This window comes from Chiloscyllium punctatum, chromosome 11, assembly GCF_047496795.1.
Source record: "Chiloscyllium punctatum isolate Juve2018m chromosome 11, sChiPun1.3, whole genome shotgun sequence".
Classification (NCBI taxonomy): Eukaryota; Metazoa; Chordata; class Chondrichthyes; order Orectolobiformes; family Hemiscylliidae; genus Chiloscyllium; species Chiloscyllium punctatum.
In genome coordinates, this window is record NC_092749.1 from 74,163,748 (window position 1) to 74,175,831 (window position 12,084).

At 42.3% G+C, this 12,084-nt stretch overlaps 1 protein-coding gene across 1 annotated transcript in view; it reads left to right on the forward strand.

The window, feature by feature from the left end:
- The first annotated feature begins 867 nt into the window (after window positions 1–867).
- The window catches only part of LOC140483106 (potassium/sodium hyperpolarization-activated cyclic nucleotide-gated channel 1-like), a 54,059-nt gene continuing 42,842 nt past the window's right edge, over window positions 868–12,084 (forward strand). The window contains exon 1 of the mRNA XM_072581055.1: window positions 868–1,052. Within this exon, the coding sequence (XP_072437156.1) occupies window positions 876–1,052 (177 nt within the window). The 5' untranslated portion in view covers window positions 868–875. The remainder of the gene's footprint in view (window positions 1,053–12,084) is intronic.

A 12,084-nucleotide genomic window follows, 5' to 3' on the forward strand; every position in this document is an offset into this window, starting at 1 on the left:
TTATACCAATAGTGACATAAGGCATTTATAAATGGTGAAATGTGAACCCAACTCAGATTCTTTGAGGGTGCTACTAATCACAAAATGATAATAATCGCAAATTGACAATTATCCTAAATGATTCTGTATCCATGTCAAAGATTATCTTCAATTGTACACCCTTTTTTTTAAAGTTTCATATTGTCTCTTAGTTTTTTTGTTGACCCAAGCTTGTTCGGTACTCAAGTACATTCCCTGGAGGTGAATACAGATTCTAAATAAAATCCTTATTTGAATACCTCACACTCTTCATCTATGTTTTCATCTATTATCATTTCTCCTTAGTTAAGTGCCTCATTCCTGAAAATGTAAGCATTCCTCAATTCAAAACTTTTGTTCATGCCTCACCTTTTGCCCTCTCAGATCTAATATTGATGTTAGGAATCTAGATCATGTCTGCAAAGAAGCTACCCTGCCCATTGATTTGAGAATCTCTCATAATAAACACTTACATTTTCTTAATTCCTGTATTATTTCCTAAAATGACAATCACTTTCTTTTGCGTGCTTTGCAGTTCCTGGTGCGAGCTTCAACTCATTTATCAAGATAATGTCTTGAGCTAAGCAGGACACTTCAGAGGTTTGCTAGTTCCCAAATGTGTAGCCAAAAATTACCAAAATTATCTGTGATAAGATTTAAAGCGCATGTTTCAATTTTTTTCTAAATGTTATTCTTACAAATATTTCACACATTTGTAAGGCAATTTATGTGCAAGTAGTGAAGTTGTAACTTTTGCTCTGTGAATTGATTTGGAAAATTAACTTTGGATTTGAATATTCAAATAAAACTTTATTTTCAATACAGCATCTTTTTGTTGCAGACACGATTGGTTAATCATGATGATGGTTATGATGTTTCTAAATTTTATCATCATTCCACTTGGAATCAGCTTCTTCAGTGAACCAATCTACACAGGAGGCATCTGGATCTCATACATTGTATTAAGTGATGTTATATCTATAGTCGATCTGATGTTAAATTTCTACATTGGATATGTAGATGAAAAGGAGGAGGTACGAATGAATTTATTTCTAAAATGTTTCTAGAAATGTCCATACAGGCAAAGAATCATTCACGTCTACAGCACAGAAAAAGGCCCTTCAGGCCATCAATTCTACATTGGTCAAAAATAAGCACTTACTGTTCTAATCCAATTTTCCAGCAGTTGATCCACAACCTTGTCTGGCTTGGTGACCACCCTTACAAGCAGTGAGTTCCAAACTTTAAGGCTTATTTTCAAAGTGGAAATCATAGCTTAAAATGCATTTGGCAAATCGGACTGACAGGCAACTCGATAGCCACATCAGCCAAAGTTTCAAGTGAAGCTTATTATTACGACTATGGTTCACAAACAAGAAGAGGTTATGGAAGCAAAGTAGAGCCAGGTAATTATGGAACCTGGCAGTAAACACCAGAAATGGAGTGAAGGCTGTGTCTGAGTAAATTAACAGATAGATATTCTCTCATTGAATTGGGTAGCAAGACTTTCAGAGATTTATAATGATTTTGTTGTAAATATACAGATGAACAAAAAGACCAGTTTCCACCTTTCCAATCTGATCCTTTCCCTTGATCACAGCCAACTGCTCAATAGGAAGAGTCAAGCTTTTTTTTTAGTTTTAATACCTTCCACCAAATTATCTACTTGGAGTGGGCCCACAGGTGGTTCACAAGGATGATCCCAGGATTGAAAGGATTCTGTACTATACTCGATGAAGTTTAGAAGGATGAGGGGGAGTATGATTAAAACCTATAGAATACTGAACCGCCTGGACAGATTGGACATTGGAAAGATGTTTCCATTGGCAGGAGAGACAAGGATCTGAGGGCACAGCTTTAGAGTAAAGGGAAGACTCTTTACCACGGAGACAAGGAGGAACTTCTTTAGTCAGAGAGTGGTGAATCTTTGGAATTCATTGCCACAAAGGACTGTGGAGGCCAGATAATTGAATATATTTAAAACAGAGTTCTTGATTTCCAATGGGACCAAAGTTTATGGGGCAAAAACAGGACATTGGGATTGAAAAGCCTATCAGTCATGATCAAAAATGGACTGAAAGGCCTAATTTCTGCTACTGTGGTCTTAATTACCTAATTAAACAAATAACAAATGAAAGCACTGGCCATGGGGACATTTTAACAATAATGAAAGTCAAGGAAGAGAAAGAAGGAGGGACTAAATCAAAACATAGTTGGTAAGGGTGATAGTGCACCCCAATCATGGAGTAAGAACCTAGCTCTTTTTTTTGATCCAAAGATGCTATATCGTACTTCTGTATGTTTTTCTTTTTAATCACTACCGAATAATGTGTCATAGAGTCACAAAGATGTACAGCACGGACACAGACCTTTGGTCCAACTTGTCCATGCCGACCAGATATTCTAACCTAATCTAATCCCATTTGCCAGCACTTGGCCCATATCCCTCTAAGTCCTTCCTATTCATATACCCATCCATATGCCTTTTAAATTTGTAATTGTACCGGCCTCCACCACTTCCCCTGCCAGCTCATTCCATACAGGTACCATACTTTACTTGAAAAAGTTGCCCCTTAGGTGCTTTCTAAATTTTTTCCCTCTGACCTTAAGCCAATGTCCTCTAGTTCTGGGCTCCCCCACCCCAAGAAAAAGATATTGTCTATTTATCCTATCCAAGCCCCTTATGATCTTATAAACCTCTATAAGGTCACCCCTCAGCCTCTGGTGTTCCAGGGAAAACAGCCTCTCCCCATAGTTCAAACCCTCCAACCCTTGCAACATTCTTGTAAATCTTTTCTGAACCCTTTCACGTTTCACAACATCCTTCCTAAAGGAGGGAAACCAGAATTGCAAATATTCCAAAAGTGGCCGAACCAATTCCCATACCTCTGCAATATGACCTCTCAACTTTTATACTTGATGCTCTGACCAATAAAGGAAAGCATACCAAACACCTTATTTTTGTTTTGTAAATATATTTATTAGCAAATTTTTTTTAACTTTACAAACGTATAAAATTATTGAAAAATACAATCAATAACAAATATCAGTATAATAAAAAGAAAAAAAGCACGAATTACAGTACAACTATTGCCTCCTAACTATTAACCTTCCCTCTAATACAAAACAAACCCTAACATTGTGCAAAGCAACACCAAAAAAAAAGAAAGAAAAGCAAAAAAACCCCACAAAATACAGAACAGCTATGCTCGGCACAAAGCTCCCAAACAAAGGAACAGGAGCATTGTATATATACCTGTATTAACTCAGGAGACCCCCTCCAGGGCCCAGGGCTTGACAAATCTAACCATCCTGGTTAAACAAACGCCCTAGTTAAGACAACTGACAAATCTATTTCCAAATAACTCAAGTAGGGCTATCATGTTTTATAAAAATAGTCTGTTGTGTGGTGCACCATGTTTGTAAAAAAAATCCAAGGGAATGTGCTCCATAATTAATTTCTACCATCCCAGCAAGCCTGGCAGGTTCTCAGACACCCAATTCATCAGAATATTCTTCCGTGTACAGTATGCAAGAATATTAAATAGTTTCTTCCCATGCCAGTCTAAAGATGGTAAATTTGATAAACCTAAGAGAGAGATATCAGATCTACTTTGACTTCAGTCCTCAATACCCTCCCTATCTCTCCTGCCACAGCGCTGCAGCAAAAAACAGAGCTTGTGGCATGTCCAGAAGCAATGGGTAAGAGTACCTACACTTATTTTACATTTGGGGCACATTGAAGATGCCCCTTTTTTAAACTTCGCCTGACGGTCTGGTGCCAGATGAGCCCTGTGCAGAACTTTTAACTGCGTAATGCATGTCCTATTACAGATTGAGATCTTTCGAGTATTCTCCCATGTTTCAGAAGAAATCTCCACTCCTAGCTCTTGCTCCCAAAGCAACAACCTCTCTGTATTGGGCTTATAGGACTTAGTGAGAAGTGTAGTCTTCTTCTGGATAGAATCCAGGTTAGGTGAATTGACCATGCTAAATTGCCTGAAGTGTTAGGTGCAGGGGTAAATGTAAGGGAATGGGTCTGGGTGGGTTGCTCTTTGGAGAGTCGGTGTGGACTTGTTGGGCTGAAGGGCCTGTTTCCACACTGGAGGGAATCTAAGAAAAACATACTGGATAAAGAGCAGTTATCATTTTGTGGGTGGCACAGTGGTTAGCATTGCTGCCTCGCAGCGCTAGAGACCCGGGTTCAATTCCCATCTCAGGCAACTGTTTGGAGTTTTCTGTGTGGGTTTCCTCCGGGTGGTCCGGTTTCCTCCCACAGTCCAAAAAATGTGCAGGTCAGGTGAATTTGCCATGCTAAATTGCCCACAATGTTAGGTGAATGGGTAAATGTAGGGGAATGGGTCTGGGTGGGTTGCTTTTCGGAAAATGCCTCGGTATCGGAACCCTGCCCGTGACCACTTAAAAGGGAACTTAGGGCCACCTTCAACTTCTGGCACATCCTTAAGGTTAGGCATAGCCTCCAATTTTGCAAAGTTAATCTTATATCCTGAAATAGTCCCAAATGAATTGATACATTGTATCAAATAGGGTATGGAGATTATTGGGTTCGATAAAAACAGAAGGACATCATTCGGACTTGGTGGGCCGAAGGGCCTGTTTCCCTGCTGTGGCACGGTGGCACAGTGGTTAGCACTGCTGCCTCACAGCGCCAGAGATCCGGGTTCATTTCCCGCCTCAGGCGACTCTCTGTGTGGAGTTTGCACGTTCTCCCCGTGTCTGCGTGGGTTTCCTCCGGGTGCTCCGGTTTCCTCCCACACTCCAAAGATGTGCTGGTCAGGTGAATTGGCCATGCTAAATTGCCCGTAGTGTTAGGTAAGGGGTAAATGTAGGGGTATGGGTGGGTTGCGCTTCGGCGGGTGCGGTGTGGACTTGTTGGGCCGAAGGGCCTGTTTCCACACTGTAAATAATCTAATCTAATCTAATCTAATCTAAAATCCCTAACCTGAAAAAAACGGAAAAGATCACTGGGTAACCCATATTTGCAGCTCAGTTGCTCAAAAGACATCATAACCTCCCCTTCAAACAAGTCTCCCAAACTAGAAAGTCCTCTTGCTGCCCATAGTTTGAACCCTGAGTCCATCATCTCTGGTCGGAACCCTGGCATGTCAACTATAGATGTAAGTGGCGAAGTCTTGGATAAACAACCCTCACTCTGACGCATAGTCCTCCAAGCCTTGACTGTACTAATGATAATGGGGTTCCGGCAGTGGTCCATAACTGTCCTCATCTTATCCATGAACAACAGGTTAATAAAAGGGCACTTTGCTTGGGAGGCCTCAATATCCAGCCATATTGAGTTTGGATCGTTACCTACCCAATCGCAGACAAAGGACAGCAGGGAACTCAATTGATACCATCTGATGTCTGGGAAATCAACTCCTCCCCCTCCTTGAGGCAACTGCAATTTAGTAAGCTTGATGAGGGGCCACCCACAATGCCAGACAAAGGAACCAAACCATCCCATAAGCTTCCGCAGTGTTGACCTGGGAAACATCATAGGGGGCATACGCATGGGATAAAGCAAACGAGGAAGTACATTCATCTTAATGAGAAATATTTGGCCCAGCCATGAAATTGGAAGAGCCTCCCATCTCTGGAGATCTCTAATATTGTCGAGCAAGTGAGCAAAGTTAGTCCAAAATAACATATCAAACTTGGGGGTAATGAAAATGCCTCGGTATCGGAACCCTGCCCGTGACCACTTAAAAGGGAACTTAGGGCCACCTTCAACTTCTGGCACATCCTTAAGGTTAGGCATAGCCTCCAATTTTGCAAAGTTAATCTTATATCCTGAAATAGTCCCAAATGAATTGATACATTGTATCAAATAGGGTATGGAGATTATTGGGTTCGATAAAAACAGAAGGACATCATCCGCATACAGTGTAATCTTGTGTGCCCTCGATCCCACTTCCGGAGCAGTTATGTGGACGTTCTGACGAATAGCCTCTGCCAGCAGCACTATCACCAACATAAACAACAACGGTGAGAGGGGGCAGCCTTACCTATTACCCCTACCAATCGTAAACTTGTTGTGGTTCTGTTCGCCGAGCTGGGAATTTGTGTTGCAGACGTTTCGTCCCCTGTCTAGGTGACATCCTCAGTGCTTGGGAGCCTCCTGTGAAGCGCTTCTGTGATGTTTCCTCTGGCATTTATAGTGGCTTGTCTCTGCCGCTTCCGGTTGTCAGTTCCAGCTGTCCGCTGCAGTAGCCGGTATATTGGGTCAAGGTCGATGTGCTTATTGATTGAATCTGTGGATGAGTGCCATGCCTCTAGGAATTCCCTGGCTGTTCTTTGTTTGGCTTGCCCTATAATAGTAGTGTTGTCCCAGTTGAATTCATGTTGCTTGTCATCTGCATGTGTGGCTACTAAGGATAGCTGGTCATGTCGTTTTGTGGCTAGTTGATGTTCATGGATGTGGATCGTTAGCTGTCTTCCTGTTTGTCCTATGTAGTGTTTTGTGCAGTCCTTGCACAAACACATTGACCTGGACCCAATATACCAGCCACTACAGCGGACAGCTGGAACTAACAACTGGAAGCGGCAGAGACAGGCCACTATAAATGCCGGAGGAAAGATCACAGAAGCGCTTCACAGGAGGGTCCCAAGCACTGAGGATGTCACCTAGACAGGGGACGAAACATTTGCAACACAAATTCTAAGCTCGGCGAACAGAACTACAACAACGACCACCCGAGCTACAAATCTTCTCCCAAACTTTGAATTGTAAACTTCTCAGACTTCACCCCGTTGGTGATGACCAAGGCCAGAGGGTGGTGATATAAAACCTCCACCCACCTAGCAAAGGCTCCACCTAACCCAAACTGTTCTGAGACATAAAAAAAGATATGGCCATTCCACCTGGTCAAATGCTTTCTCTGCTTCTAAGGAAATCATCAAGCCCTGAATTGATCGTTGCTGACAAACCTGGAACATTCAGCAGCCTTCTAATATTATTAGAGGACCTACGGCCCCTTATGAAGCCTGTCTGGTCCTCTTTAATAATATAGGGAAACACCCTTTCTAGTCTCAGTGCCAGGATCTTAGAAAGAGTCTTGAAATCTGAATTTAATAGAGAGATGGGCTGTATGAGGCAGGAACCTTCCCCTTAAGAATTAAGGAAATATTAGCTTCTCTCAAAGATGGTGGTAGGCATTCATGCATTTGGAGTGATTGTACATCTCCAACATTGGCCCTGACAGAATCCCTATAAACTCCTGATAAAACTCATCCGGAGTGCTTTCAGGGCCAGGTGCTTTCCCACTCTGAAGTTGCCTAGCTGCCTCCTGTATTTCCTGAACTATTATGGGGACCTTAAGGAGAGAGGCCTGTTCCAAGGTTACCCCTGGGAGGTCCAGGTTCTTAAAAAAGGTCTCCATTTTAGCCCTCCTGTTTTCGCAACCTTCAGACCGATACAATTCAAAGTAAAAACTCCGAAAAGCCTCTTTAATCTTTTTAGCATTGTATATAAGGATCCCAGCGCTGTCTCTGATTGATTGCAGTAATGGATTGGGGAGCACAGTTTTTCCTAGTCAGGTACGCTAAATACTTCTCTGACCTATCCCCATATTCGAACAGCCTTTGTCTCGCAAAAGCAAGTTCTTTCTTTGTGTTTTGTGACCAAACACCTTCTTGACTATCCTATCCACTTGCGACTCCACTTTAGAACTGTGAACCTGTACTCCAAAGTCTCTTTGTTCAGCAACACTCCCCAGGACCTTACCTTAAACGTATAAGTCATGCCCTGATTTGCCTTTCCAAATGCAGCACCTCAGATTTATCTAAATTAAACTCCATCTGCCACTCCTCGGCTCTTGGCCCATCTGATCAAGATCCCATTATACACTGCAGTAACCTTGTTCACTGTCCACTACACTTCCAATTTTGATGTTATCTGCAAACTTACTAACTATACTTCTTATGTTCGAATCTAAATCATTTACATTAATGACAAAAAGCAGTGGACCCAGCAGTGATCCTTGTGGCACACCACTAGTCACAGGCCTCCAGTCTGAAAGGCAACCCTCCACCACCACCCTCTGTCTTCTATCTTCGAGCCAGTTTTGCATCCAAATGGCTAGTTCTCCCTGTATTCCATGTGATCTAACCTTGCTAACCAGTCTCCCATGAGGAACCTTGTCGAACGCCTTACTGAAGTCCATATAGATCACATCTACTGCTCTGCCCTCATCAACCCTCTTTATTACTTCTTCAAAAAACTCAGTCGAGTTAATGAGACATGATGTTCCACTGTGTTTCTAGATAAATTACCAATTTATATTGACAGACTGGGATACTAACCATTATATTAATGAGGAACTCGCATGAAGAACCTGAAATAACTCCGCAGAGGCCAGTATCCCAACATCAAGTCACCACTTATTTACACATGGAAAGTTCTTGACTCTGGAAATGATCTCATCAGAGTCAGCACCCAGAATTTCAGAGTGTTTTACACTCCTCTTTTTTATCTGTCAGTCAGTGTTCCCTGATTGGACTACATTAACAACTCAAGTCAGGGAATTCATATTGTATGCAATCCAGCTAACTGACCATGTTACAGTCACTGCAGAAGACAGCTTCTTAATGGTTCTCACCACCATCAAATCACCTGTGTTTCTAATTGGATGAAAACTTTGAGAACTGCCCAACAAGGGCAGCACAACAGCAATAAAAGTGAGGAAAGGTAGGTAGAGAGGGAGGAGCCAAAATTAAAATAGAGTTGGAGGGGGAAATAAGGCACTCCACCCCTCATGGTGCCCACCTCCCTCTGAAAGCTTCAAGAGTATTCATGGACACCATGTGCTCCCTCTCTAAGAATATCCTAGTAGGATCATAGCCATGGAAGAGAGGCAGGCAGGAAATATGACCCCTTCCACTGCTTGCGGCCTAGACCTGTTGATGACAACTTTAGCCAGGTCCAGGAGCATGCCCGCAAGAGATCCTATAGTCTTTCTTTTCATCAGGAAGTACTATCACATTCAACCAAAGGGCTTTGACTACCACCAAATCATCTATGGCCCTTTTTCTTTAGATTAGATTCCCTACAGTATGGAGACAGGCCCTTTGGCCCAACAAGTCCATACCGACCTACCAAAGAGCGACCCACCCAGACCCATTTCCCTACCCTACACTTACCCCTGACTAATGCACCTAACACTATGGGCAATTTAACATGGCCAATTCACCTGACCTGGATTGTGGGAGGAAACTGGAGCACCCGGAGGAAACCCACGCAGACAAGGGGAGAATGTGCAAACTCCACACAGTCACCCAAGGTGGGAATTGAATCTGGGTCCCTGGCACTGTGAGGCAGCAGTGCTAACCACTCAGCCACTGCGCCGCTCCTTTTTTAAGTAAAGAAAGATCAGATAGGGAACAAGACATGTTTTTATACACGTGTATCTGTGTGGGAATTCAATCAGTTCCATCCAACACCGTGTCTTGTACTCCCTCTAGTGGAAATTCCCCACACTCACTCTGTCCCCTCAGTTCTGCATTTCTCTCTGATCCTTATCTCTCCATCATCTTTTCTCGATGATTATATCAAATATTGCAGTGATTGTAGTGACTAGTTCAATCACAATAATTTTCATCTATTAACTACCACCAGTAAATCATCCATGTTTCCAATTCCCCAATTTATATTCAGAGCCCATTAAGGGCAATACAATAACACCAAAGATTAAGCAGGAACAGGGAGAGGGATGGAATTGAAAGGGAAAGAACGCAGCTTTTTTTTTCCCCTTTTATATCCAGAAATGCTCTTACACATAACTGAACAGTTGTTCAGAATCTAGCTCCTTTTTAAAACTTTTCTAATCAACCTGTTCACAGATATTATCATATGCTCTGAAGTAGATGGTTCCTGCACTTTCTGGTCCAGAGCTAAGGACACTGCCAATGTGCCACATGGGCCACTTTAAGAACCTAGCTCTTTTTGTTTTCATATCCAGATGTGTTTTTAATATTTTTTTTCCCATTATCAAATTACCCATGGAACTTTCTATCTATTAACCTGACCAGTAATTCCCCTGTTTTCCAAATGGGAAATTTACATACAAATCCCGTTAAGGGTAATGCAGACCATCAAAGGTGAGGGAGAGGTAGAAAGAAAGGGAGGTATAGAACTCAACATTTTCTTTACGCCCGGAACTGCTTTCACACACAAATGGCTTTTGCACCAACAAAATGCCTAGGTATTTAGACTGTAAGACCATAGGAAGTAGGAACAGGTGTAGGGCCTGGTCTGCCATTCAAAGTCTGGAAAAGATGTCTTCACCATCAGCATCACCTTGAAGCAGGCTGGACAGAGTATCCATGCAGTCAGTACCACAGTAAAGCAGTGTGGGAAGGATGTCCTCATACTCAGTGCCACATTGAAGCAGTGTGGGAAAGATCAAAGAATGTGTCCAGACTCCTGAGTGAGGAAAAAGCAGTGACAGTGGTGAAGTTGAATCACAGAAAAGCTGTGATCTGATTGGTTGTAAGAGACCTACATTAGGGACCACTTTAATTATTAGTAGATTCTGAAAGGAGTATAACAGTTTAGGAACTGAGAATAAGGTTTTTAAACAATAAATAAGATCTAATGAACTATATCAGAAGTAGCAGTACAGGTGATATGTTGTTCTTGTATGATATGGGAGCTGGTGGATCCTGTTATAAGACATTCTGACCATATCTGCACTAAATGTCTGCAGCTCGAGGAACTCTGGTTCCGAGTTATTGAACTGGAAGATAAACTTCAGACAATGCAGCACATTTAGGAGAGGGATAATTGCATTGATATGGTGTTCCCTGTCACACCCTGTATCTTAAATATTTCAAATTTAGCCACTGGTCAGAGGCAGGATGATGTAACAATCAGTGAGGCAGGTAGAAGGATCCTGAACTTAGCATTGGAGGAGCCTCAGCTCTTGACATTGTCCAACAGATATGCGGTACTTGCTCCAAGTTTGGTTGAGGAAAGAGTCTGCAGGGAGGATGGTTCAGAAGTCTATTCATAGACTCAGTGTTGTACAGCATAAAATCAGACTGTTTTGGTCCAACTTGTCCATGCTGACCAGAAATTAATTTAATCTAATAAATAATAATGTAATAGTAATAAATAGATTAATAAATTAATCTAGAGACATTTGCCAGCATTTGACCCTCTAAATCCTTCCAATTAATGTACCGTCCAGATGCCTTTTAAATGTTGTTATTGTACCAGCCTCAACCACCTCTTCTGGCAGCATTACTGCATTACATGCATTACTCTCTGTGTGAAGACGTTCCCTCTTATGCCCCTTTTTTATCTTTCCTCTCTCACCTTAAACCTATGCCTTCTAGTTTTGGACTCCCCAATCCTGGGGAAAAGACCTTGACTATTCGTCCATGCCCCTCATGGTTTTATAAACCTCTATAAGACCATAAGACATAGGAGTGGAAGTAAGGCCATTCAGTCCATCGAGTCCACTATAAGATCACCCCTCGGTCTCTGACGGTCCAGGGAAAATAGCCCCAGTCCTATTCAGCCTCTCCCTGTAGCTCAAACCCTCCAGCCCTGGCAACATCCTTGTAAATCTTTTCAGACCCTTCTCAAGTTTAACAACATCCTTCCAATAGTAAGGAGACCAGAATTGAATGCAGTATTCCAAAAGGGGCCTGACCAATGCTCTATATAGCCACAACATGACATCCCAATTCCTATACTTAATGCATTGATTAATAAAGGAGAAAGTGACGACTGCAGGTGCTGAATCCCGATGAAGGGCTTATGCCTGAAATGTCGACTCTCCTGCTCCTTGGATGCTGCCTGATCTGCTGTGCTTTTCCAGCGCCACACTTTTTGAATGCAATGACCAAAAAAGGCAAGTGTACCACACACCTTCTTCACTACCTTTTCTACCTGTGACTCCACCTTCAAGGAACTATGTGAGCATAAAGAAAAGTGATAGTGGTAGGGGGTCCTATAATTAGAGAGGCAGATAGATAGCATCCTTTGTTACCAGGATTGTGAGTCCCACATAGTGTCTTGCCTACTTGCTCCCAAAGTGAAGG